At 36.5% G+C, this 27,541-nt stretch overlaps 3 protein-coding genes across 8 annotated transcripts; all 3 read right to left on the bottom strand.

Moving 5' to 3' along the window:
- Window positions 1–329: 329 nt before the first annotated feature.
- Window positions 330–13,915, bottom strand: LOC122002150. Its single transcript, XM_042557236.1, has 9 exons — window positions 13,073–13,915; window positions 12,836–12,884; window positions 12,633–12,710; window positions 11,846–11,965; window positions 11,044–11,142; window positions 10,853–10,912; window positions 10,655–10,749; window positions 840–905; window positions 330–696 (listed from the first exon to the last, which is right to left on the bottom strand). Exons 1-9 carry the CDS (start codon window positions 13,852–13,854, stop codon window positions 654–656), a joined length of 1,392 nt encoding a protein of 463 aa, XP_042413170.1. The 5' UTR covers window positions 13,855–13,915; the 3' UTR covers window positions 330–653.
- Window positions 13,916–14,512: 597 nt separating this feature from the next.
- LOC122002151 lies at window positions 14,513–18,336 on the bottom strand. The gene is made up of 2 exons (XM_042557237.1): window positions 18,208–18,336; window positions 14,513–16,497 (listed from the first exon to the last, which is right to left on the bottom strand). The coding sequence occupies exon 2, from the start codon at window positions 16,493–16,495 to the stop codon at window positions 14,720–14,722; it is 1,776 nt and encodes a 591-aa protein (XP_042413171.1). The 5' UTR covers window positions 16,496–16,497; window positions 18,208–18,336; the 3' UTR covers window positions 14,513–14,719.
- Window positions 17,950–22,026, bottom strand: LOC122002152. Of its 6 annotated transcripts, none has more exons than XM_042557239.1 (3): window positions 21,863–22,026; window positions 20,046–20,254; window positions 17,950–18,855 (listed from the first exon to the last, which is right to left on the bottom strand). In XM_042557239.1, the coding sequence occupies exons 1-3, from the start codon at window positions 21,990–21,992 to the stop codon at window positions 18,229–18,231; spliced, it is 966 nt and encodes a 321-aa protein (XP_042413173.1). In that variant the 5' UTR covers window positions 21,993–22,026; the 3' UTR covers window positions 17,950–18,228. The 6 variants fall into 6 exon arrangements, with proteins under 6 accessions (XP_042413173.1, XP_042413172.1, XP_042413174.1 ...); XM_042557238.1 differs by having other exon boundaries at window positions 21,797–22,026; XM_042557240.1 differs by having other exon boundaries at window positions 20,046–20,358; window positions 21,863–21,990.
- Between the last annotated feature and the right edge of the window lie 5,515 nt (window positions 22,027–27,541).

Genomic DNA, 27,541 nt, shown 5'->3' on the forward strand with positions numbered 1-27,541 from the left:
CATCACCGCCAGTTTCTACCATCTGCTTCTCCTGCTGCGTCTTCCGTCAGTGACTGGGAATCGTTATCATAACAAGGAAAGCAGCGTTGCATGCCTTATCTCCTTCTGTGATAATTGGATTCCACTCACCTCGTTTATTCCGCCTTTTCTTTCGATTAAATTAGTGTTGGGCGATTCGAAAGATTTCCTTGTTTGCGCAGGCGAAAAGGAAAGACAAATTTGAGTTGCCAACTGTAGAGATGGGGAGTTTTTGCCGTGGTAGATAAATAGAGCGTAAAGGTGACTGAAAGATGCACAATACAAGTTGAATTGGACACTTCTTTGATAAATTGATAATGATATTGCTCCAACAAAAAGGTTTAGCATTTCCACCTAAAAAAATCAACGTTTAATATGCGGTACAAGTAAACATTACGTTTTCTCCACAAATAGTAGATAGTAATTTCCTTTGGTACTCCACAAAACTCAACTACTAAGTTTCCTTCTCCAGATATACGTTTACATTCAACGCTAAGGCATCAGATCCTTCAACTAGAAGATTTTTTTGGGTGAGAAGAGAAAGGAAAAAAAGTATCCGGGCTTCCTGTAATATACAGTGTCTTGCAGCCTCAATATGCTAGAGAAGAACGAGTCGATGAAACAGGATAAACTTCTTAAACTGCCTCGACTGAGTCGATCGAGCATGGAACTCTGGAGCTGAGAAACAAGGGAAAAAATCATCGAGTTGGATAGTATACGAGTGTAAATAATTCTGCAATCTAGTTCATTTTTTCATGCATCGAGTCAAAGTCGTACAACATAAATGAAATGATGTTGGCGAGAAAGCAAAAAATAATTACCATGCAGGTTTTCTTGGGCGCATGTGAAATCTTGGTTCCTTTGGGATTGTACGAGGCTTTTCCGACCTTTTATGATGTGAAAAAAAGAGTGAAAGATCATGACAATAGCAAAATATAATGAAACATCAACAAACAACAGTTAGGGTGTCTGTCTTTTTTATTCAAATGAAATTATAATTTTTAACTAATTCTTTAAAAATAAAGGAACCGAGTGATGTTTATTGAGAGATAAAACAAACAAAAATGAAAAATCTTATGTTCAGTTAGAAATGAACGGATTGAATCTCTAGATTTAACTACAATGATTAACTGTTACTAAATTTGAGTAAAATTTAACTCTAGTAATATTTTAACCACAAGATTAAATAAGAAAATTAAACCTACAATTTTTGGTTGGATTAGCTTTGAAATCTTGGAAACCCAACCTAAAAAAGTTTGATATATATTCTCAAATTGAAACACAACCAAACTATTTGCAAGTAAACCAAACTGAATCAACGAATTTCCATTACAGCGAATCATAAGTCCAAATTATTTGAGGTTAGCTGCAAAAATTTCTAGTAATATCGAGATCTTTTTTTAAGTAGAGTTATTTTTTGCATCCTCTACTCATCAATCCTTTAATGCTACTTGATTTAACTTCTAGTTGTAGAATTCACAGTCGCCTTGGGATCTGTCTATACTATCTTAACTGTTACAAGCATCTATGAGGCTAAAAAATGAAAAAGTAAAATTAAAAACTCAAGGAAAACACAGTTCACGTTGAATCCTATAATTCGTTGGACTGCTCTGTACGTACACTCATCAGCCTCACAAGTGTGGTCTATGATACCAACAGATTTCAGACACCAAATAATGCATCTCTTGGTCATATTCATCACTTCCATCGCTGTTTCTGAAGGAAATGATCAAGTGCTACTAATTCCGTAAAGTTGAAGGACTTATATATTTGCCTTCATAAAGCTTGGCCAACAGACAGCAAAAATGTATGAAATACCTACTACTACTGGATTCGACAAACTTGTCACGTAACCAATACTGCTAGATTCATGCTACTACCAGATTAATTACTAATTCGGTGAAGTGAAAGACTTAAGATGAAATACCTTCTACTGGATTAAACAAATTTAGTCACATAACCGGACTGGAGAATACATACTACTGCATTCAGTAAAATGGTATGATCATGAATTTAAGAAGACACTTGTCTTATGATGCTTGGCTGCCAAACAGCAAAATTAGGAAATACTTTCTGTTGGAAATGGGGATAGTGAGGAACGTGGCCCATGTTCCCCACTACACATAATGGAAAAGTCCATTATGCTCCTAGTGTATTTCCCTATATAAAGGGGGTCCGTCCAAGGCTCAGGGGGTGTGAAATTGCGAGTGTGCAACGAGAGTAAGAGGAGAACATCCAAGGCGGTGGGATTTGGTTTGTGGAATTGCGGAGGGCTTTCCGATCCTGTGATCGCTCTTCCGATAGCAAGTTTCGTCATTGCCGATTGCAGATCTGCGGGAGATCGCTGTAAGTTTTTACCACATTTAATTAATTCGTCTATCATGCATTTAGAATATATTTTCTACATTGGTATCAGAGCACGTAGTTATTTCTAAATGTTTATAGACGAATTATGAAATTGCCGTACGAATGTTTCCTTGTTTTGCCAAATCCCGTCGCCGTTTTGCACGACTAATGTGTCGTAGCATACACGTTGTGTCCAATTTGTAAAATCGCTACCGCTGGATTTACCGGCGGTGGCAGTCCGTGGCCGTTGTTGGCGTCCTGGCTGGCCGGCTATGTGTTGGTGGCTAGGATAGGCAGAACCACTGTCGGCAATCTCATCGAGCCTAAAATTGACTGGTTTTTGATGCGGGAAAGAACCAGCTACCACCGGCAGAGGCTGGTGATAACTTCCAGTTGGCCGGCGAAGTGATCGCCATGGCCACCTATTGTTGCAACCGTGTTCGTAGCGGGAAAAGTGGCGTGCACAGCATACACGACGTGCACAGTGTGCGTGGCGTGCATGCATGTCGTGGTGGCGATGAAAACGGACAAAGATAAACATGAAGTGTTTCTGTTTTGAATTTTTCTCAAAACAAAAGCGAAGAAAAAAAACAAGACAGTACTGTGATATGTTCACAGAATTAATTAACGCGTGCAATTGATTCTCTTTTTTTTGTTTTTTTTCTCATGCATTTTTTTTTAAACAGAATGTTAAAAAAAAACGTGCAATTAAATTTGTTTGCATGAGTTAATTAATTGAAATTGAGTTCAATTAATTTACTATTTATGATAAATGGTCTAGAGTAATTTTGGTCCATTTAGATCTGGTTCAAGTTTAAATCATTAGTTGGTTTAACCGAACCAATTTGATCCAAACCCGAAATCAATTTGGGTTGATTAATTAGAGCTTGGACCAAATATGATCAAATGACCAGATTTGTTCTAATAGGTCAGATTTGATCAAAATAATTAGATTTGTTCTAATTGGTCGGACTTAAACCAATGGACATTGGTTTGATCAAACGGACCTGAGTTTGATCAATAAGTCTGAAATCGATAGAAATGGACTTAGAGAAAAAGTAACAGAACATAGGTACAAAAATCCATGTCCAATTAGATTAGTTCTAATTAAGGACAATAGACTGAGCTTAGGATCTGGATCCCTAATCAACCGATCCAATGAATTTGACCAATTAGATTAGTTCTAATTGTCAACTTGAACTCCTGAAAATTGAGAAGATTTGTTTTTCTTGATTATTTATGTTGGTATTATGCCTGTATAAATTGAAATAAGCCGATTTTGTACTGGTTAGTCGGTTTTGTACTGACTTATTTATTTTCAATTTTTCAGATGGCACGGACGATTACCACATTGACTCGTCGCGAAGTGCGACGAAATCAGCTCAGGGAGGAGATTCAGGAGATAGAGTATAACTCTGCTTATGGAGTCAACGGACACATTGGACGGCTTGATGATCTGTTTTGGAAACTTGAGCGAGAAGAGTTTCCAGTCCTGGACAGTTATAGGATTTGGGCTTTGATGCAATCATTGCCAGAAAATCCTAGGATGATAGCAGATTATATTTAGGGGCGTCATCAAGGACGCGTCACATATTCTGTATTATGTGAGGAGCTGCTTCATCATATGACTGAAGAGGATCCGGAAGAGTTCGAAGAGGACCCGGAAATGATCGAGGAGGAACCAGAAGAGGATCCAAAAGAGAACCTTGAAGCTGTCCTGCCTGGGATTACCCCAAATGAGTCCAGGCTGAGAGGGATTATTTTAGCCACTGCACTAGTGTCTGTCCTAGTGGGAGTGGTAGTTGCCTATCTAGTTTATTAGAGTTCTGTTATTTTTATTGTCGTTTTGTATGAACAATAGTTAGTCCATTTCATTCATGTCAGTTGGTTATATGTTAACAATTTGCAGCATAATTTTATATTAATGATATGTTCATTTATTTATGCTGTTTGCTTGACATGATGCATGATTAGTTCATGATGTATTAAATGATTAGTTCATTTAATTAAAAAAAACATGATATATTAAATGATTAGTTCATTTAATTAATGAATTCATGATATTATAAATGATTAGTTCATTTGTTGGGATGTATGTAATAGAATTGATTAATATTAATTTGATTGGTCATACGGATGATGAGTGAAAACATAGTTGTCACTTGATTTTGTAAATCAACTCAAAGTAATATTAAGTCAATCATAAATTGCATACATATGATATACACTGAATATTAAATAATTTGTTTATTTATGATAGATTATGGCAACCAAAAACATAATAGCTGAACTCAACAAAGGTAAAAAACTTAATGGGGATAACTATAAGATCTGGCACCTCAAGATACAATATGTACTTGAGGAACAAGAAGTTCTAGAGGCTGTAAATCAGGTTATGGAAGTACCTGTAGATGGTCCCACTGCACAACACAGACGAGATCTTGATGCCTATAAGGCATGGAAGAAAAAGGACTCCACTGCAAAGGGTATATTGATTAGTTCAATGGTAGACGACCTAGCTTTTGAGTATGAGTCATATCTTACGGCTCATGAAGTCTGGGTAGCCCTTAAAGAAAAATATAGTGGAGTAAGTCTGAGCAAGCTTCGACAGCTGACAATTAAATTTGACAGCTACAAACGTGTGATGTCTTTGCTAAAATATGAAAGCAAAAGAAAGACTTAAATTCTCTAACAGGGCAATCCACCCGCTCCTCTCTTACCGGCCACCTAGTATCATCACTTAAGAATACAAGAAATAGAGCGGAAGTCGTAGCTAGTGAAAAGGATGACACGAAAAGAGATCTGATCGGTTCGGTGCATCGTAAGGATTTCTGGACTAGCCTATGTGGTTGTCAGTTCTGTTGGATTATCTATATCCATGAAAAAGAAATGATATTCAAGAAAGGAAAGTGAAAGAAGAAATAAGCTACTACTGAGGGACAGAGTCCAATTAAGAAGATAAGAAAAAAAACTGGAAAGAAACCTAAAAATAAGTTGACTTACTTTAACTGCAACAAAAAGGGTCATTTCGCTCGGGAGTGCACTGAGTCGAAAAAGACAAATTCAAATGTGTCTTCTTTTCATGAGTATTTTGTTGCTAACTCAATGTTGTTAGCTTATTCTTTTCCTTTGTGGATTATAGATTCTGGAACAACCAACCATGTAGCTCGGGAACGAGTTACATTTGGAGAGTACCATCGGGTGCTAGCTGGCAACAAGTGGATCTATGTAGGAAATAATGCAAGAGTTGAAGTCAAAGGAGTCGGCACTTGCAAACTCAACCTACGTGGTGGTAGAGTTTTATTTCTACATGATGTCCTGTATGCTCCCGAAATTCGACGGAATCTTGTTTACATTACGTGTCTTCTTGATTTAGGGTATTGTATTAATTTTCACATCAATGTGTTGAACTTAAGATTGACTCGGTGTCGATCGGATATGGTTTTTTAACAAATAGTTTTATGGTTCTTGATGTAGAACCGTATGTCAATTATGCTATTGATGGTTGTTTTCAAACATTGCTTTAACTAGTGATGCGGATATAAGCGATGAGGTTTGACATGCTAGATTAGGACCACAAAGAGCGAATGAATTTAGCTAGAGAGGGTTTATTGGGCACTCGAGCTAAGATTCAATTGTCTATATGTGAGCATTGTCTTGCTGGAAAAGCAACTAGGAAACCATTTGGTAAGGCTATTAGATCTGAATCAACATTGCAGTTAATTCATTCGGACATTTGTGGTCCAATGAATGTGAAGGCTAGACATGGAGCTTCCTATTTCATTACATTTATTGATGATTTCTCTAGGTTCGGTCATGTGTATTTGATTTCTCACAAATCCGAAGCATTAGATTGCTTCATTCGTTATATGAACGAAGTTGAAAATCAAACGGAACGTAAAGTTAAAGCTTTACGCACTGACCGTGGTGGGGAGTATTTGTCTGATATGTTCAAGACAATGGGATTATTAGACAGTTGACAATCCCTGGAACTCCACAGCAAAATGGGGTAGCTGAAAGAAGAAATAGGACTCTTCTTGAAATGGTTGGAGTCATGATGGCTAGCTAATTTGCCGATCTCTATTGGGAGATGCGACTATTAACTGCACTATATACTTAACAAAGTGCCTTGAAGTCGGTTCCATCTACCCGTATGAACGTTGGATGAAAACCATATTTGAGTAACTGAGACCACAGGGGTCATTGCTTATGTTTATGATAGTTCTCACAAGTATGGAAAACTAGGGCTAGAGGTAGAAATGTATCTTTATAAGATATCATGAGACCTCAAAGGTTATGTTTTCATAAGTGAGCAACTAGATGGAACCATCTCGAAATAGACTCGAGAGATGCGACTTTCGAAAAGAGTTCCCAATCGAGGTGATGTTGATAAAATGTTCCTCTATTTGGAGGAGGATGAGATATTATCAACAAGAGAGGTGTCGAAAGGGATACCGAGTCTAGTCAACCGAGTGGGAGTGATATACGAGTTGACTTCTCAACAACCCAACTTACGGAGAAGTGTTCGTAAGATCAAACCTAAGAAGAGGTTTGATATTGAGAATGAGGCATTGGTTACACTTCCAATTGACGACGACGAGCCTCAATCCATTGAGGAAGCATTGGGATGTAGAGTTAGAGAAAAATGGAAAGCTGCAATGGTTGAAGAGATGGAGTCCATGATTCAAAATCATGTTTGGGACTTAGTCGATCTTCCTCCGGGCCGAAGGGCTATTGGGAATAAATGGATTCTCAAAATAAAGAGGAAAGCAGATGGATCGATTAACAGATACAAAGCTCGTTTAGTTGCAAAAGGATATACTCAAATGGAGGGTATTGACTTTGAAGAGACATTTTCTCCCGTAGTGAAATTTGTATCAATAAGAGTTATTTTGGTCTTTGTGGCACATTATGACTTAGAATTACATCAAATGGATGTAAAAACCGCTTTCCTTAACGGTGATCTTGACGAAGAAATCTATATGGTTCAACCAGAAGGTTTCATTGCTGAAGGCTTTGAGCAAAAAGTATGTAGACTTAGAAAGTCTATATATAGGCTAAAACAAGCGTCAAGACAATGGAACATAAGATTTAACGAAGTTGTTTTATCTTATGGTTTCGAGATGATCAATGAGGATCATTGTGTTTTCCTGAAACAGGAAAAAGGAAATTATGTCATTTTATCATTATATGTTGATGATATGCTGATAGCTGGAAATGACATAGGATATGTGAATGAAGTCAAGAAGTGGCTATCATCACAATTTGATACAACAGATATGGGAGAAGCTGAATACATCTTAGGGGTGAAGATCATAAGAGATCGTCCTAAAAGACTTTTGGGTCTGTCACAAGAGTCTTATATAAATAAGATGTTACATCATTTCAGCATGTCTAATTGCAACATAGAACATACACCTATTGTGAAAGGTACTGTGTTGAGCAAGAGTATGTGTCCTAAAACTCCAGAGGAAATAGATGAGATGAATAAAAAACCATATGCCAGTGCTATTGGTAGTTTGATGTACACTATGTTGTGTACACGTCCCGATATCAGCTATGTTGTGGGCTTGGTCAGTCGCTTCCAGTCAAACCCAGGACCGAGACACTGGAAGGCAGTAAAAAGGATATTCAGATATCTGAAGGTGACAACAGATTATTGTCTCTGTTTTCAAGGATCAGATATGAGTCTGAAAGGTTATTCAGATGCAGATTGGGCTGGAGACCTGGATGATAGAAAATTCACATCAGGTTATGCATTCTTGCTGAATGGTGGCGCCATCTCCTGGAACAGCAAGAAACAAGCTTGTGTAGCTTTGTCAACTATGGAAGCTGAATATGTGGCATGTTCAGCAGCTGTGCAAGAAGCAGTCTGGTTGAGAAGGTTTCTGAAGCATCTGAAAATTGCTGAGGATAGTGGGAGTCCAGTAACTGTCTACTGTGACAGTCAAGGTGCAATAGCTTTTTCCAAGGATCCCAAATATCATAGCAAAGGCAAGCATATAGGGATGGCAATTTTCCCCACGGGTTTGGGGCCCCGCGGGGAAAACCCGAAATGGGGATGGGGATCCCCGATTTTTCGGGGATGGGGCGGGTTTGGGGTGGGTATGGGAATACTATCCCCATCCCCGAACCCGTCCCGAATACTTGTGATGATGGGAGATTCAATGATGTAATTTTGTCAATTCTTGTCAACATACTTTCTTCAAACTTGTGTGTTCATGAAAAAGAACTATAGTTATACAATATCCCTCTTGAAGGAGGCCACAGTGAAGGTCAGATGGAGTATATATTGTTAACTAGGACAAAATTACTTTGGACCTCTAACACACAAGTTTCGACTAATGACATGGGGCGGGGATGGGGAATCCCCGAACCCGAAAAAATAAGAACGGGGCGGGGATGAGAATGGCAAACCCGGCCCCGCCCCGCCCCATTGCCATCCCTAGCAGATCCTTTTACTAAGCCAATGACTAAAGAGTCATTTAAAGAACATGTAAAGTCTTTGGGACTTCGTAGAATGTAACAATATTGAAATAACAATCAGACTTTGTGTTATGATTGTGTCATTTGCCATAATTTATTCAGTGTATATATTGTATTTGTTACATTCATGTAAGATCTCGGTGAGCATGTTGGCAGGTGGAGATTGGTCCACTCACATGGACAATCATCTCTGTTTGTTAAGTACAAATAGGGGTAAGACCGTTACTTATGAAACAGCTTACGTAGCTTAAATTATGAAATTAGAGACAGATTCATAAGTTGAGGTCGCCTTGATAATTGTGTCAAGATGAGATCATTTATGTGTAAATAATGATCGAAGTAAATGAACCCACCATTTACTAAACCTGTTGAAAGCCAGATTAGAATTCATATGTTGAATTCAGGATTAGACGTTAGGTATGTCTAGATCGAAATCTGTACGATGTTAAATTTGAAGACAACATGCACTCTTCTTAGCAAAGAGAATAACATCGTAGCATGTGATTCATACCACATGTGCTATTGCGACAATAAAGGTAGTAGGAGAATGAATCCCTGTTTCTCTACTATGTGAGACCTTTGAGATTATATGTTAATCTCAATTTTTTGACTATTTAGTTGTCTACTTGAAGTTTTAATCAGTGACTGTATCCTATGGATCTGGATCATTCGGTCTATGGAGCATAACTAGGAAAGCGACTGATTAAAATGAATTGATTCTAGCTAAAAAGGAAGATTAAATATATTTACATCTTTTGTTGTTATTCACTGGTCGACCCATTTCTGTTATGTACGGAAATGAATGTGAATATTGGATATGGAACATGCTCGTGACATAATGGTCATTATAAGGGATTAGAGATGTTCATATCGATGTAAACGAAAATTATTTAATCTGGGTAAATAGCAAGACATGGATATCTTCAAGATAATGGTTGTGTGTCACTTGAAGATTGGATGGATTACGGATAAAGGCTATGTGCCACCAGGAAAGTGGCTAAGTGCCATAAAGAGTGTGTCTCTAATTTATTTGAGTAGCTAAGTAAAGTGTAACAACTTTATTAGCATTGATTACTCAAAGAGCGGCTAAGTCAAGGTGTAACAATCTTCTTAGCAACTATCGCTCAGTGTGCTTGCTGTCGCACGAACCATTTTCTCTAAGTATGGATTGGATGTTCTCATATGGTCTATATGACCAAACTCTCTAATAGTCTATGTGACTTATTAAGTCTTTGTGACTTACCTGAATGAACTAGTCTTAGTGACTTACCTTGGACGAGTGGGAGATGTTGGAAATGGGGATAGTGGGGAACGTGGCCCATGTTCCCCACTACACATAATGGAAAAGTCCATTATGCCCCTAGTGTATTTCCCTATATAAAGGGGGTCCGTCCAAGGCTCAGGGGGTGTGAAATTGCGAGTGTGCAACGAGAGTAAGAGGAGAACATCCAAGGCGGTGGGATTTGGTTTGTGGAATTGCGGAGGGCTTTCCGATCCTGTGATCGCTCTTCCGATAGCAAGTTTCGTCATTGCCGATTGCAGATCTGCGGGAGATCGCTGTAAGTTTTTACCGCATTTAATTAATTCGTCTATCATGCATTTAGAATATATTTTCTACACTTTCTACTTGGGAAATTTGTCTTATGATGGTGGCAATTAACAGGCCATTGGATCTGACCAAAGAACAGGCCATTAGATCTGACCAAAGAATTACAGGCAAGTTGGATTGATATTTGGGAAATTTGGCTAACATACAGCAAACATTATTAGCAAAAGGAATACATAGGTTCAGCGGCAAACTTACCTTTTAGGAACAAAGGGTCGATCGAAGTATGGCATTGGCTGAGCTTTAGGCACAAGTTCTCTTCTAAGCCTCTGTATTTCTTCTTCCTCCTCAAACTATAACAAATAATTGAAAGTCTTCAAGCATACAATTATTTTGGCTTCATCGAACTTGAGAAACCATGAATTGTTATGTTGAAAAATATAGAAAAAGGAATACCTTCTGCTGCAACTCCCTTTCTGTTCTTAGTTGCTCAGCGAAGCTCATCCGCTCAGCTACCTAACAAATAATAGAATAACCAAAAGCTTTGTAATGTATATTGGCTTCAGCACTACATGATATTACAAGAAGCAAGCTAAAAAGATTCTCTAGTTAGTTTTTGCTGATGAGAGCAAATCTAGAAAGCTTACAAATTGATCAAACCCAGTCCTTTCAACTGCACGCACATCACTGTGCAAAACAATGTCTAGTGGCTCAGTGCTTTCTTTGACAGGAGGCTTCAACAAGATCTAAATAACATATCAGAAATATTGCAGGTCAGAAAAAGGAAGAACTTGATGGCTAATATAGCAATAACAAGTTGAGGTGAAGTTTCATGTGCATAATCTTCTATAATTAATGCAATCTAGCTTTGTTTTCCCCTTTCTCATAATTAGTATGGTATGTCAGAAAAAGAAATTCTTCAATCTATAGGCAAAGCAAGGCTTGGGTCTAGTATGAACTTTACGGTGTTTATACATGTGAAATTTTCTCACACAGTCTCCTATTTCGAAAGTAATATTTAACATTTTGTGCAGGACATCACCCTCCCAATACACCTGCCGATCATTGTTTTCACAAACATTTTCATACTTGGCAATCACGATTAGAGCACAAAATAAGGGAATTAGTTTAAGGTTGAGCTCATCTAACGAATATATTTGTTTCATACACATTACATTCTGCTTATCTCAGATCAGATTAAGCAAATTACAATTAGTAGTATGATAATCTGGATCAAATTCCAACTACATATCATAAACTAACTCTCTAGAAGATTTATCAGATGAAATGTCATATCAAATATTCTCATGAATTCCTGAAAAGTTAACCTGATCGACTATAACCAGAATCTTCCAGAGCAAGAAAATAAGTTTTTGGTAAAAAAACTCACAAGAGAAAGGCATATTCAATCTTGACATGAAGGTCAACATTAAGTTTGAAGATTGTCACCTCTGGTTCATCTGTGGTCCATGGAAGTCCTTGGGCAATAGGTATGCGTTGCTTCTCCTCCTCAACCAATATTTCTTTCACTTTCTTGATAAATTGTTCTTGTTTAATCCTTCCTCTTTGCTAAAAACAGGACATATAATTTTGTTATTAAGCTTAATCAAAATGAGATAAACAATCAATTGAAGAAACAAAAATCTAAGTTTATCTGACATTCCAAAGTATTAAAGAATCATGAAAGAAAGCAGCACATAAATCAACTCAAAAACACATTTCAGATACTGACTAGCAAGCACTTCTTGCAAGATTTAACTGAATGGTGCTCCATTTAGTAAACAAGTAGGAAACAAACAAAACCTGTTAGCCGCAACTGCATGGAATTCATTATATCACTTGAAAAATTATCTAGAATTTTCTTTGATATTTCTCTATCCCACATATTTCCAACTTTAATTTACTCAATTTGTTTAAATATAGAATTTATTCATACTTCTTGTGCATTTCCATACTACCTTTAGTTATATTGTCTATAAGCAGCCTGGTGCACGAAGCTCTCGCCATGCGGGGTCCCGGGGAAGGATCCATTGTACGCAGCCTTACCCTGCTTTTTGCAAGAGGTTGTTTCCAGGATTCGAACCCGTGACCTTTTGGTCACATGGCAACAACTTTACCGTTGCGCCAAGGCTCCCCTTCACCTTTAGTTATTGTATCATATAAAAAATCAATATTCTTTACTTCAAGCAGAGAGATTTTTATTCTGCACAAAGAAAATTTTGATCTAGCAACATACCTCCGTCCTGAGTTTGAATGGGTGTTGGCTTGTCACTCTAAGCATCTTATCCCAGCTCCTCCTAAGACAATCAGAGCTCTGACAAGCGTATATCAGTTTCGTATCATAACCAGTATGCCTCAAGATGTAGATATGAGACTCTAAAGCAAGACCCAAAGAAGTCATTTTGAAATTGTTAGGTGTAGAATCAAAGATTTTCTTACACTACGTTTGTTTCTTCCTTCACCGGATGCCCTTCTCCCCAAACTCAGCCTGCAATCAATTGGGTCAATAATGTTGAATTCGTTTAGTATTGACGGAAATCATGTAAAAGCTGAATATATTAAAAACATAAAGTTTCTGCAGTTTAAGTTCTAACCTGTCACCAATGCTATCTAACAAAAAATAGAAGTAATATGTATAGAAAATACACCAAGTTTCTGCAATGTGAAATTTCTAACCTTTCACCGTTACCGTCTAATGAAGAATTCAACTGTGATTCTCCCGCAAGTTTTCTAGAAGAAGCAAACTCTGATGAAGAGAAAACATATCCCGAGGAAGATTCTACTGTATCAGTCTTGGATAATTGCTCTAAGCCTGGCAATGTCCAATTCATCACATTCAGATCTCCATCCTCTGACTTTCCAGCATCCTCATCCTTTGAAACGGAAAGAAGGTTTTCAAATGCCTTTACCAGATGCTTAACGCGACCAGACTCTGGCTCAGGTGCATCCTCCTTGACCAAAATTTTCGTCTTCCTCACCTCTGAACTACAGTTAAGATCTTCAGTCCCCAAATCCAAGTTCTCACCCGTCCCATCCACTCCTTCCTGCTCAGTTCTATCAATGGACACCCCAGCTTCACCTACTCCAAGATTCGAGACACCTGCCACTCCAGAAGGACGATTTCTCCTGAAAAACTCCTCTTGCGACGCTCGAAGGGTCTCATAAGCCTCTTTTCGGCACTTCTCGAAGTCAATCCCATTCCCCGCCCTCCTGGAGCTCTTCTTGGCGACGATAAACTTCCTTGCTCGCTCCTTCGGTGGCGGCGGAGCGAGGATCCGACAAGGCGCCTTAGGCGCTGGACTCTTCGACTTGACCGATCCAATCGCCGGAGATCTCGCCAATTTCTGAGACGAAAGAGGAGATGACGAGGGGATATTGGGATCAAAATTCTCAGAAGCCATCGGGATCTCCGAGGCGTGAGATCGAGAGCGCTGCAGCTTCTTTGAAGGAGTCGCCATGTGAGGCAGTTCGGGAGCGAGAGGAGGAAGATGAGAAGAAGGGGATGCGGTCGTGACTTGATAGGGCGACTACTTTTACAGCCGAGTGGGGTTGCGGGAGGCGGATTAGTAACGGCTAGTTTTCGGTGGGCCCAGACTGGAGTAGAATTTTGAATGAAGGATATTATCATTCAGCTTTTTTTTACAAATGGTCTCCAGAAATTTTAAATTGTCAAAATAACTACAACAAATTTTAAACACTTACCATTTTATTTTTTGGGAATGTTACGCATTTAACATGCCACTATTTTTGTTTAAGTGAAATAATTATATTAATGATATTTTTAAAAAGGAAATAAATTAAGCGGGTTTAATGGATCTCCAATATTTTGAATAATGATCTAAATTGATTTTTTCTGTATTTTATTTGAAGTGATAATTATTTTATGTTTTTTTATATAATCTGAAAATCTAATTTGACTCACTTGCACATATAAGAATTCTTCCGTGTCTGTATGATCCAATAAACTTTTACAATAGTTTCACCAAGTAATACAAAATTTACTTTCTAATTATTGCCTAACAGGTGGATTAATACACATATTATAAACATCATCAACTGTAAAATTGATGCAATGCTTTATTAAAACATAGACCAGGAAAAGCAATGTAGAAGAAATATTATTGATTAATCAAGCAAATTTACATTCTGTGGCATATATTAGTAAAAACCAGCAATGGCCTCTAGCAACTCACCATCCCCTTTTCCAACCTAAAATTACCTCTGGCTAAAGTAAGTCACTAAACTTACTCAATTTTACGCTATATGTTTGGTAGTGTGGGAGCTACCATATGGAATTAATGATAAAGCAAACAATCTAGTGGTTTAAGTCGTAGATGCTAGTTTTTTACCTTGGAGGGAGATTGCTGTTTCAAATGCCTCCACTAATGCTTGTACCTTATTCTTTCTGTTTTCAGCAAGTTTAATTGCAGTTTCCTCAAGCACAATATTGACAAGACCTTGTATGCCTTTCCTCTCATGGACAACTTGATGCCTCAATGCAACTTGTGACATGTCAGGATCAAGATCGGTCGGAACTGCTTCAAGATTTGGCAGTTCCAGAAGGCCTTCCCTTCCAACTTGATCACAATCACCAATCTCAGAGTTGTGTGTAATACTTCTCCTGAACCTCAACATGTAAGGTGCAGAAAGGTTCTCTTCAGGATGAACAATAGCTCCTTCTATCCTCCCTTTGGACATTGATGTTTTGGTACCACTGCTGCTTATGGTCTCAGTTTCATACTCCTCTTCACTTAATTCACTAATTCTAAAATCTGATTCCTTAGTTGTAACACTGACAGTTTTTGTTTTCTCAGTTTCAATCTCCGACTCGCTTAATTCAGTAATTGCAGAATTTTCTTCCTCATTTTCTTCGTCATATACCGCAGAATACTCTGATGATGTGACATTGTTAGATTCTTGTTGGATGCGATTCAAATAAAAGTACTCTGCATCTGGAAAACTTGGCTCAAGGAAAGGCAAATCAATACATTCTGATTTTGGAGAATCATCTTGTGGAGAATCTAGAATGTCATTCTCTAAGTTCAATGATGTCTGTGTTACAGAAACTAATTCATGATTCATAGAAGACAGCAATCTCTGTTGAAGGCCATCTGAGTTACTATTGGCTTGTAGCTCAATAGCACAAGCTATTTTTCCCTCAACATCTTCGACATCAGGATTCACCATTACTATTGGCTTAGAAGTTGATCCATTAATGCCATGGTGTTTGGAAGAATGAGAAGGCACTTGTGGCTTTCCAGTTCTTTCTTCTACCTTTCTTGTTATGCCTCTAGTAGTTATTGTGTTGTATCCTTCATTTTTTAATCTATTTGAACTCTCCATAGGTAATAATGATCTTCCCTTGGTTTTCATAATTGTTCGACCTTTTGCAGGCTTCACAGGCTCAGCAACAGAATCAATCTTGGATGATACCAAAGAGCTTTGCTTAAATCTGTGGCTTTCATAAGGTATAACGCTGTTCTTTGTAGGTGTGTTCTTAAGTACGTTGAGTCCTTCTGTTGGGGCTTTCTTCAAAGCGGAAGCAGGCTCTTTTGCATGAGATCCACCCTTAATTTTACTCTCATGCATCATATTTCCAACATCTTTAGTCATTTCTCTATCACGATTGCCTTCAGTTTTGGAAGCCATACAAGCAATTGCCTGCCTCCCAGTTGCATTTATCTTTTTTGAAATAATAGGTTCTCTCACCAATCTAGTCTCCTTGATTTGTGGCAAAGCTTTTTGCTTAACAACATTTGGCTTATCCACAGTTATCGCAGTCTTCTTAATACCAACTCTCTTTCTTGCCTCATGTAAATCCAAATTATTGGCTCCAAGTGTATCTTTATGCTTCACTTCTTTACCAAAACTGTTGAGAGAGGAACCTTTACAACCAAGTTCGGGAAGGTATTTGATTCCGTACTTGCAATGATCATGACAAGAGCTTTTATGCGCTCTTAAATAATTAGGAAGATACTTTTTATGACTGTCAGAAGAAAATAGTGAAGCTCCAGCTTTTGTTGTGCTAGTTGATTCCCTTCGTGTTCCTTCCTTGCATTTCACAGCCATTCTATTAGCTGACATATTTTGAGTGTTCATCCCTGTAGTTGCAGAACCAGTGTATGGAGCCTTTAGCAGATAGTTAGAAATGAATATTGCATCAGAAAGGAAAATGTATCAGGAAGAAAAGCAAGTCAAACACCTAACTTGGAAGGAGAATCAAGGAGTCCTGATCAAGATGAGTAATAACATGTGCCCTTGGTTTTCTAATGAACATTCTTCAAATACTATGACACGAGGGATTCCAAAGAGTTGATTGTGAATGATTGTAGACTAGCGAGTGTGCATTTACCTTTGTTGATTGACCTAATAGATGAAACAGGGTTCTTTTTAAGCTAATGATTGAACCAAGGTTTTCTGTATAAGACTTGGAAGCAATGAGGATTGTTCCTTCAATTATATTGATAGCTGATACTGATCAGAAACAGAACATATGAAATGTTACAAATGGGGGGAAAAAAACAAAATACCTAGAAGATCAAATGAAAAAAAAAGAAGAAAATATTGCTTTCCAATGTACTTGTCAATGGAAATTGAAGAAATCTCAAATCACGTCAAAACATCATCACATCATTAACAGTGCGAAGACATACAAGTTCAACAAGACCACACCTTAGAAGAAGAAAATAGAGTGTTCCATGTTCCAATGAAGAAATTTTGCCTAAATTTCCTTGACAACATCACATTTTAAAAGATCTCCACCTTGAAATCAAGAAAGGACTGGTCTTTGATCCAGAAATGAAGACAAGAAAATCAACTAACGACGAAATTGAATGCTAAAAAAAAGGCACCTTTAAGCGAATCTGAACATCAGAAGACGAAGGGGGTTGCGACCGTCGGAAGGCCCTTGCAAGCAAGTTAGGGCAGGGATCCTTGCAAAGATGGTTCGTGTTTCTCGGGAGGACCCGAGAACAAAGCGCATTGCAGAGATAACGGAGGAGATCGGGAGTGGAGAGAGGGAGGAGAGGAGGTTTGCGCCATGAACGAGCGAGCCCATTTGGTTGCGAGAAATTTAAGGTATCGGATTTGCTCGAACTCTATTGATTTGGGGTATTGAATCGAGGGAGGGGACTGGAAAACAGAACGAGGGTCTTCAGTTACACCGAACGAAGACCCACCAATGATATTGGACGAAACTGAAGGGCCCCAAAAAGACGTCAGGATTTGATCGAGGGTGTAAATTCACGTGTCACAGCGGGTCATATTCTAAAGTCAAATAAACGACTATAAAGTGTTTTTTTTCCCGCAATCCTAAAATCGTTTGGACACAGAAAATTAATAGGAGTTTCTATTTTTAAAAATACTTTACATTTAAATTTGCAAGAGTAAGAGTATTTTAATTGCATTAAAATTCTAGACATAATGTATTTTTTAATATAAAAAATTAACTAAACAATGCAACTTACGTGCAAATAAAACATAATAAAAAAATATAAAAAATTATAATTATTTTAAATGAAGCTGAAATTATTGACAATAATATAAGGAGCAGCTATATATGGGATGCAATGTAAGTGTATCATGTTTGACATGTCTCAGGTCTCTAAAACATGAACAGAATGAACTCAAGTACTCAAGCATCGACTGACTCTTTAATAGGACATGAACTTAGGGACCAAGTTAGTGGTTAAACCAAAAGCTAATAGCATTAAATCTTCATTATGAAAACCAAATAGCTATGCATATTGCTAGATAAGAAGGGAAAAGGATATCAAGCTGAAGAACCAAAAAGTTTTTTTATGCCACCATACTTGCATTTTGGTTCCATATCTTCAAATTCTGGGAGGTTGACCAGCGCCGGCAGCTGTGGAAGTAGCACTTTGTGCTAGCAAACGAAGACAAGCAGCATGCTTCTTTCCAGCACGATGCTGAGCTAATAATGTTTCATTCATACATGGTACGCGGCACTCTTCACACCACACCACCGTGCTTCCATTTGGAACATTGATATTTGTAAACTTGTGCCTCGCATTGTGCTCTTTAGTCTGATAGTGCAGGTGAAGTTTGGAAGAAGTATCAAAATTCATCTGGCAAAGATTGCACCTATAGAACTTCCCCTGGTTGTTTACAGCTGGTTGATTGCTTTGTCGAGGCCAATTGATCTGTCGAGCCAGATTTCTGTGTAGAGGTGGTTGACACCCATGCTGATGTTGGAGATGTGGCCTATGCTTGAACATCTGGTCTGGATGTTGGCTGCAATTCAACCGCTGAGGAGAATGTTGTGTTAAGGTTCTATAACAATTTAGTCGCTTGGTAAGAGGTTGTTGTGAATGCAATTTCCGCGATTCAACTTGCCAATCTTGGAGTGGTAGTCGGGGAGAATGACTACCAGTTGGCACTGATTCTGTGTGGACTCCAGACATTACTTTCCGCTTAAGATTATGCTCCAGAGGCAACTTCTATAATGAGGAAAAAGAGAGAGGATTAGAAAGAGGAACGAATCAATCACTCATTTTGGGCAGATGGCAAATTATAAGGTGAATCTGAAAGATGAGATACACGAAATAAAATTAAAATTCCAAGATACAATTGAATTTTTGAAAATTTCAGATAATGTTTGCCAACTAACATATGCATTCAGATTTGTGTATATACAAATTCAGATATTCATTGACCAAGCTTTCTCTAGCTGACTTGTTTTGAGATTAATCTAATAACTCCAAAAGGAAACATAATATATAAGACATTTCACATTTTTTCCACTGCAAATAATTCAAGAGACAGAAATGAGAGTATCCGATCTTCTTTCATATTTCTAATCTCCAGATGCTTCGGATGATTTAGCAGATCACGAATAAAAGATTTCAAAATGTGTAATTCTAAGTTAGAGGTTTCTTACATGACATTGATAAAATATGTAGGTATAAATTATGATAAGTTAACTAGTGTTGATTCTTCTATTTGAAAGTTGTACACGGAATCTGAGATGTAGAAGATGGCACTTAGCTCAAGATGGCATTTGGTTCCAAGGAGCTCATAAGACATGATATAGGTAAGAAAAGTGTTGCATATTTTATTTCCAACTAGATGTTGCTGATAATTTTCATGTCGGAGTAACTGAACTTAGCAGTCCTTTTTGGCCTTGTTTTATTTTGAGAGCAGCATGTCCCTTCTAATAACATCAAGACATTACTTCTTAGTATCTTAATAGCAAGAGCATGAAGAAGTGAATCATACACCTCATGATATTCAAATTAATTAGTACTTAAAATGAAAATAAATAAATAAGTAAAAGGAAAATCAGGATATAAGCTTTTGACCCACAAAACTCAGTGGGATAAGCCATTGTACTTTAGTTATGACATAGTATTGACTCCCTACGACTTTGACTTTGAGGCAGAAGCATGCCATATTGTTGATACGTTTACAAATATAGTGCAACTGACCAATAAAATAAGGCAAATCTATTACAGGTCCGCATATAAATGAATTTTAGAGAATCAGTAGATAAGTAGTGCATCTATGCTTTATAGTAACATACTTCCATTCGATGAAGGAATTTAAATTAGAAAAAAAAAATCAACCAAGAAAAGAGAAATAGACATAAGTAATGAACCTTCATGCTTGTAAAATTGGTAACAGCTCTTACTTGAGGAGGTGTAGGGGGTACTCTATTAGTAGCAAAAGTTTGCAAGCCAGCATCTTTCAGTCTTTTCCGATATTCTAACTCTCTCTCCAGCGCTAATTCGTAGGTTATTTTTCCTTCACATAGCCCATGAGTTTCATGCTCATTTGCACCTGGTTCTCTTCGTATATTTTCTTTTGCAAATTCTCTTTCAAGGCGATGAGGATGCGGTACTACATCAAGGTCATCAAGAGTAGAAGAAATGGGTACAGTTGTATATGAATCTGGCAGTCTATCCATCTCACTATCAGAACTGCACTGCATTTATTAAACAAATCTAACAAACCAAATGGATGTGAGGCCTGGAATTATCACATAATCCTGCACTTTTATAAAATGTCCTCAATGTCAAATTTAGAACTAAGCAGCATCTACAGACAAATCATAGGTAAAGACATTGCTAAAATACCCTAGTAAAGAATGATAAATATCATTCAGTTCACAAGAATGTGGTTCACAGGGAATCTGCTGCTCCAGAAAACAAAAGGATGAATGAATGTGGCTCGCAAGGAACCTGATGCTAAAGAAAACATAAACCTACTGTTTAACACCCTTCAGCTACAGGACAAGAACGTATGATGAAGTGCAATTGAATTTCACAGTTCAAATCTACTGATATCTGTCTATTGTACTATAAAAGAGTTTTTTCTATGGTGCAAGCTAACATGAATCATTAATGTTTCAAATGAAATGGTAACAAACAGGTGCATTTATTTCGATGTACAGCAGCGAGTTCATTAGATTCAAGTATTCTACCCTCATTAAATATGATTCAAGGAGTTGTTTAGAATACTTTGCTAAATTTTTGAAGATTGACAAACAGAATTTCACACGAAAAAATTGATAAAAAAGGTGTTGTGTTAAAGCCTTCAAGTACAGATTGAGGATGCCCAAAATAAAGTTAACAAACAATGTGGTATTTTCATGTGCACAAACATGGATAAATAATCATATACAATCATGCATTGAATAATATCAGAAAAGATAAGAAGCATAATTAAGAGGTAAACCACCTTCTCCCATACTAGAACAACACCCTCTTATTCTGTGCTTTGAAGCTCACTTGGAATGTATATCAATATGCATATTGACATAGGTCCCTACTATATTCTTCCATTCCATGCTTCAGTCACTGTTCTCGGGCTAGTAAACTATTCAATAAGAAATTCTTTGCTCACTGAAATTCTGTAAATATTTGTTACATTCTTCGCCAACAGCATGTGTGGTTTACATTAGGTTAATAATCAAGGAAAAACATCCACTAAATTGCTACCCTGAGGCTATCTTCCTCGAGTAAATGCATTATTCATCTGAGTTATACTATTACGCCCCACAAATACGTCAATGAAGTAAAAATCTTGACTACGCATACAACCACTAATCACTCTCACGTTTCTACTCTCTCCAGTTGTTTATTTCTTAAAGCTAAATTGCTGGGAAAAAGTGATCTAATACTCGATGTGGTCCTTCTATTTCACATAACCATATCTCCGTAATTTTACATTAGAACAAGAGATGATATAAGAGCTTCAAAAGTAAATGAACTTCAAATGCAAGCAGTGCCACGAGAACCGCAATTACGAGGAGTCGATAAAATTAACCATTTCGTCTAATTTGTGGCTTGCACGAACACAAACCTTCCGCACGGTCCTATAACCACTAAACAAAATACAAAAAGAAATCCGCATCGTTTATTCAAGCTCCATATCACGAACCAGATTCCAACGACAGTGAAAGCGCGAAAGACGAAGATAAGGAATCAAAAGCGTTGGAGCAGTAACTTGGCAATGGAGGAAAAACCCTAGAAATCGGAAGAGCGAAGTAGCTGCGACGGAAAACGATGAAGCGACCCACACGCGTCGCGTGGTACACTGAGGGTTTATGCTCTTTTGGATTGTTTTCTCTTTTCATTTTCTAATTTTACATAAATTTAAAATTGTTGTGAAATTATATAAACATATGAAATGAATATACAATTATGTATTTACAGGTATATAATTATCTTAAAATTCCTCATAAATTTACATAACTGTGGAGGTTATCTAGAGATGATGGATTAGGAAGATAAGAGAGTTTATAAAGTATTGAGGCCATGGACATCCACATATATTATTTTACAATACTCTTTCTTGAATGTTCATAATTAAAGAATTTTCATAATTAAAGAATCTGTCTCATTAAAATCTTACTAGAAAAAATCTGACGGGAAAAAAAACCTAGTGAAGAAAAAGAATGTCATTTCGTAACTATGTCACTATAAATTTATCAGACAACATAATATGGTATAGTGAAAAATATACTCCCTCTATTTGAAATATCATTTGAGATCTTTGTACGACCACATTTTAAAACCATGTACTAATTTCTTAAACGTTGTTATGGGTAATACTTTAGTAAATAAATCTACCAAATTATCGCTAGAGCGAATATGTTAAATTTTAATATCACCATTCTTTTGTAGATTTTGAGTGAAGAAGAACTTTGGTAAAGTATGTTTAATTCTACCCCTTTGATGTATCATTCCTTTAATTGAGCTATACATGTTGCATTGTCTTCATACAATATTGTTGGAATTTTCTTGTTAATAGTTAAACCATATTTTTTCCTTAATATGTTGAATCATTAATCTCAACCAAACACATTCACGACTTGTTTCATGTATTGCAAGTATTTCTGAATGATTCAATGATGTAGCGGCTATGGTTTGTTTGATCGATCTCCAAGATATGGTTGTTCCACCATATGTAAATAAATAATTAGTCTGAGATCGACCTTTATGTGGATCAGATAAATATCCTACATCTGTATAACCAATTAACTTTGAAGTAGACATATTAGAATAAAATAAACCCAAATCGATAGTACCTTGAAGATATCTAAATATATGTTTAATTCCATTCCAATGTCTACATGTTGGAGAAAAACTACTATCGGGGAACTTAATGGATTAGCTTCATCCATATAAAATCGTTTTAGAACCTTTAGTGTATAAGTTGATTGATGGATAAAAATTCTATCTGTAAAATGTTCGATTTGTAATCGAATACAAAACTTCGTTTTTCCTAAATCTTTCATCTCGAATTCTCTTTTCAAGATATCAACTGTATGTATAAGTTCTTCAGGACTTCCAATGATATCAAATCATTAACATATACAGAAATAATGATAAATTTTAGTTCATCCTTTTTATAAAAACACATAGATATATTGGATCATTTTGATATTTATGTTGCACCAAATAATCATTTAGACGTTTATACCACATATGTTCAGATTATTTTAATCCACATAAAGATCTTTGTAATTTAATGGAATAAATATTTTTAAAATTTAAACTTGATGCTTCTGACATCGTGAGTCTTTCAGGGATTTTCATATAAATATCATTATCAAGTTATCCATACAAATAAGCTGTTAATACATCCATCAAACGCATTTCAAACTTTTATTGTGTTGTCATACAAAGGAGATATCAAAATGTGATTGCAACTACTACAGGGGAATTGTTTCTTTATAATCAATGCCAGGTTTTTGAGAAAAATCTTGTGCCACTAAACGAGCTTTATATCTTATAATTTCATTTTTCTCACTTCACTTTCGTACAAAAACCCATTTGTACCCTACAGGGGTTACACCTTTTGGTGTTTGGACTACAAGTCCCAAAACCTCATGTTTTGCAAGTAAATTTAATTCCTCTTGAATTGCATCTTTCCATTTTGGCAAATCATGCATACTACGACGTTGCTCAATATATTTAGGTTCTTGATCATCATTTTTATAAACAATTTCAAGCGCTACACTGTATGCAAATTTATTGTCGATAACTAATGTTGATCGATTCAATTTCTTCCCTGTCTTGACATAATTTATTGAGATCTCTTCATTATTTTCAAGTATCTGGACCTCTTCTGAAGTTTTATCAATAGTTATGTCAATCGTCTCTACAGGAGACCTAGGCGCTTCAAAATGAACATCTTGATTAGTTGTTCCTTTTATTTTTCAAGGATTTTTATCTTTAGAACTGATTGGTCTATCACGTTTCAGGCGAGTAGTAGTCTCATTAATTAGTTGTTCAATTGGTACATCAATATGAGACGGAGCATTAATAACCGGTATATGTGACTTAATCACTCTCTTCAAGTCAGTGAATGCATCAAACAATTGATTTGCAATATTTTACAAATGTATTATTCTTTGAACTTCAAATTCACATTGATTTGTATGAGGATCAAATTACAATAATGATGCATGTCATGTGACTTCTTTGGGAAACTCTTTATTTTCTCCCCATAGCTTTAGAAAAATTGTTTCATTAAAATTATAGTCAGCAAATCACATCGTAAAAACATCTCTCATTATTGGTTCCAAATATCTTATAATTGAAGAAGAATCATATCCAACATATATTCCCAATTTTCTTTGGGTCCCATTTTAGTGCGTTGGAGTGGCATAATTGGCATATATAACGCATGCCCAAATATTCTCAAATGTGATATATTAGGCTCATGACCAAAAGTCAATTGTAAAGGGGAGAGTATATGATAATTGGTTGGTCTAATAAGTATAAGTGTTGCTGCATGCAAAATAGCATGCCCCCAAATGGATATAGGGAGCTTAGTTCTCATAACTAATGGTCTAGCTATTAATTGGAGGTGTTTGATAGATGACTCAGCTAAACCATTTTTGTGTATGAACATAAGCAACAGGATGTTCAACAGTTATTCCAATGGACATACAATAGTCGTTAAATACTTTGGATGTAAATTCGCCAGCATTATCAAGACTTATTTTCTTGATAGAATACTCTGGAAATTGAGCTCTCAATCAAATTATTTGGGTGAGCAATCTCGCAAACGTTAGGTTGTGAGTTGATAATGAACATACTGTTGGTGCAGGTTATACTGATAATTAAGTTTTGATATATGACAAATATGTTAAAGTTAGATGTGTTGTTTGTCTAAACTCTTTACCAAGTGTGCAGGACATGATGGGTCTAGAAGATCATAACACCAGGCGGAAGTCCAGCTAAGTTGATAGCTGACACAAAGTTTAGATTAGTTGAGATCTAGCAAGAAGTCTAGCTAGGTTGATAGTTGACACGAAGTCTAGATCAGTTGAGATCTGGTAGGAAGAAGTCCAGATTGATTGAAATTTGGCAGGAAGTCCTAGTGGATCAAGGGACCTGAGGTTTGCAGTTGGTAAGTGGAGGTAAGCAACTGAATGAGAGATCCAGTGAAGGCGCATTACCGGTTGAGGGAACTGTAAGCTTCGGTTCAGCTTAGGTCCATTTGGGAAACCTAAGCTAAGACATTGACTAGATCCTGGTCTCGGGGAGACAAGATCTAATTACTAATACTATCCTAATGTATCGTGTTAACTTAATTTTGTAGGATAAACTTATTTATTGTTGTCTAGATTAACCCTTTTTTGCAGGGAAGAAAATGTTGAAAAAGGGTGTCCGGGCACCTGGAAGGGATCAGGGCACCCGAACCTAGTTCGAGCGCCCGGACCAGCTTCACCCAAGCAACTGCCGGGCACCCAGGTGGTCCGGGTGCTTTGAGCTAGTCTAGGCGCTTGAACAAAAAAAAATTTGTTAGTACCCTGGCGGTCGGTTAGAGGGGGTGAATAACCCTAAAAAGGCACGAATACCCTTTCTTGATCTTCGGACTAAGTTAGACAAACATTTGTATGATAACAAAAAGTAAATGCACAAATTAAAAATAGAGGCAAGAGAGTTTATTAGGTTTGTAATAAGAGGATTGATAATCTTAGACAAATGAAGTTCACTAAAATCTCTTTTGGATGGAGTAGTCTCTTTACAACGCTGACATCTCACAAAAGTAGTAGAACAGAAAGAGAATTTGTTTACAAGTATTGTTGTTCAAATACTGAAATTATGGTTGTATTTATAGCGCTGATCCGGGCGCCTGGAAGGGTCTAGAGCGCCTGGGGGTAGATAAAATTTTATCCACAGTGCAACGGATCGTGACAGCTTGGATTTTGATAAGTTTTCTGGTTCGGGCGCTAGGTGCCCAGACCAGGTTGAACTAGCTCGACCAGGGCGCTAGCCGGCGCTGGACAAAAGTCAACAGTTCTGTTGACTTTTTTATCCAGGCTCTCGCTCTGGCTCCGCTCGTTTGGGTGATTTCGACCATCCGGAATAGAGCTCACCCGAATCCATTTTCCCCGTTCTCGAGCAACCTTCCGCTGCGGCTTCTCATCCCTCGAAAATACCGCGCGCCTCCTTCTCGTCCGCTAACGTACTCTTCCGTAGCATCTCGTCCCTCGGGCGCACCGAACCTGTTGGCTCTCTTCCATGTCATCCTTCTCACTAGCTGCGTCTTTCGCTCGACTTCTTGTGCTCCTTAGTTCCTGCACACTTAAACACAAGGATCAAATCATAACAGGACCTAACTTGACTTGGTTGATCACATTAAAATCTCTACGGGGTACTTACAATCTCTTCCTTTTTAATGTGAATCAACCCAAGTTAAATTAGGGTAAAACAAGACAAAATAAATATGCAAGTTTTAAAACATTAGTTATGTAATATTTTGAAAAAATGTACCTCCTCCTTAAATTTAACTTCTAACTCTCCCTCTTTAATCATATTAAAAATAAGAATTTTGCTGAATTAAATTAAAATTAAAGTCTAAGGAATACTCGAATAGTGACTAACACTTTTTAAAAGATATTTGAAATTTATTCTCGAAATTCTGATTTTTATGATTAAAAAATAATTTTTAACAAAAATAATTTAAAAATTTATTTTATTTGTTGAAAAATTCTGAGAATTTTTATAGAGTTTAAGCAGATATATCCAAAGTAGTAATAAAATTTTCATGGAAATAATAAAATCTATTTAAGCAGTAATAAATTATTTACTATTGAAAGATAAATTTTTCTTAAAAAATACTTAAAAATAGTTTTGAGGTTCGAAAAATCTTGAGAAATTTCTGAAACTGTAATAGAGTAAGTATTTTTGCAAAAAAAATAAAGTGTTAAAAAAAATTTAATATTAAAAATTATCATTTAGAAAAATAATTTATAGAAAATTAAATATTGGTAAAAAAATTTTGAAAATATTTTGTTGGACATAGAATATTATAAGTTTTTACCAAAAAAATTTATAAAAATAACTCTACAAAATAGTTTTTAAATAGAAAATTATAATATTTGAAAAACAAATCATAAACAATAATACATCTATTAAATAATTTTAAAATTTTTTCTACAGATAGGAAATGAAATCCTCTTTTTTTTAAAAAAATTAATACCTAATTAATTTTGAATAGAAATTGTATGAATAAATTTATTTTAGCATATTAGGCAATTAAAAGGCAAATATTAAAATTAGAAATCTGCACAATTTAAGCTAAGAATGATTTTGAAATCCAATATAAATTCATTCCAACTGGATTGATCAAGTATTTTTTTAGGAATGCATGTTTTTGTTACTG

Source organism: Zingiber officinale, chromosome 7A (assembly GCF_018446385.1).
Source record: "Zingiber officinale cultivar Zhangliang chromosome 7A, Zo_v1.1, whole genome shotgun sequence".
NCBI classification, from domain to species: Eukaryota; Viridiplantae; Streptophyta; class Magnoliopsida; order Zingiberales; family Zingiberaceae; genus Zingiber; species Zingiber officinale.

What these genes read in the sequence shown, in the direction of transcription:
- LOC122002150 (XM_042557236.1), bottom strand. Translation starts at nt 13,854, where the DNA reads ATGGCGACTCCTTCAAAGAAGCTGCAGCGCTCTCGATCTCACGCCTCG. An exon ending in CATTCAAACTCAGGACGGAG is followed by an intron (nt 11,966 to 12,632) that starts GTATGTTGCTAG and finishes TCCTGTTTTTAG; the next exon opens with CAAAGAGGAAGGATTAAACA. An exon ending in CGACCCTTTGTTCCTAAAAG is followed by an intron (nt 906 to 10,654) that starts GTAAGTTTGCCG and finishes ACATCATAAAAG; the next exon opens with GTCGGAAAAGCCTCGTACAA.
- LOC122002151 (XM_042557237.1), bottom strand. Translation starts at nt 16,495, where the DNA reads ATGAACACTCAAAATATGTCAGCTAATAGAATGGCTGTGAAATGCAAG.
- LOC122002152 (XM_042557238.1), bottom strand. Translation starts at nt 21,992, where the DNA reads ATGAAAAGAGAAAACAATCCAAAAGAGCATAAACCCTCAGTGTACCAC. An exon ending in TTCACTGTCGTTGGAATCTG is followed by an intron (nt 20,255 to 21,796) that starts GTTCGTGATATG and finishes ACCTTGATGTAG; the next exon opens with TACCGCATCCTCATCGCCTT. An exon ending in TACCCCCTACACCTCCTCAA is followed by an intron (nt 18,856 to 20,045) that starts GTAAGAGCTGTT and finishes TCCTCATTATAG; the next exon opens with AAGTTGCCTCTGGAGCATAA.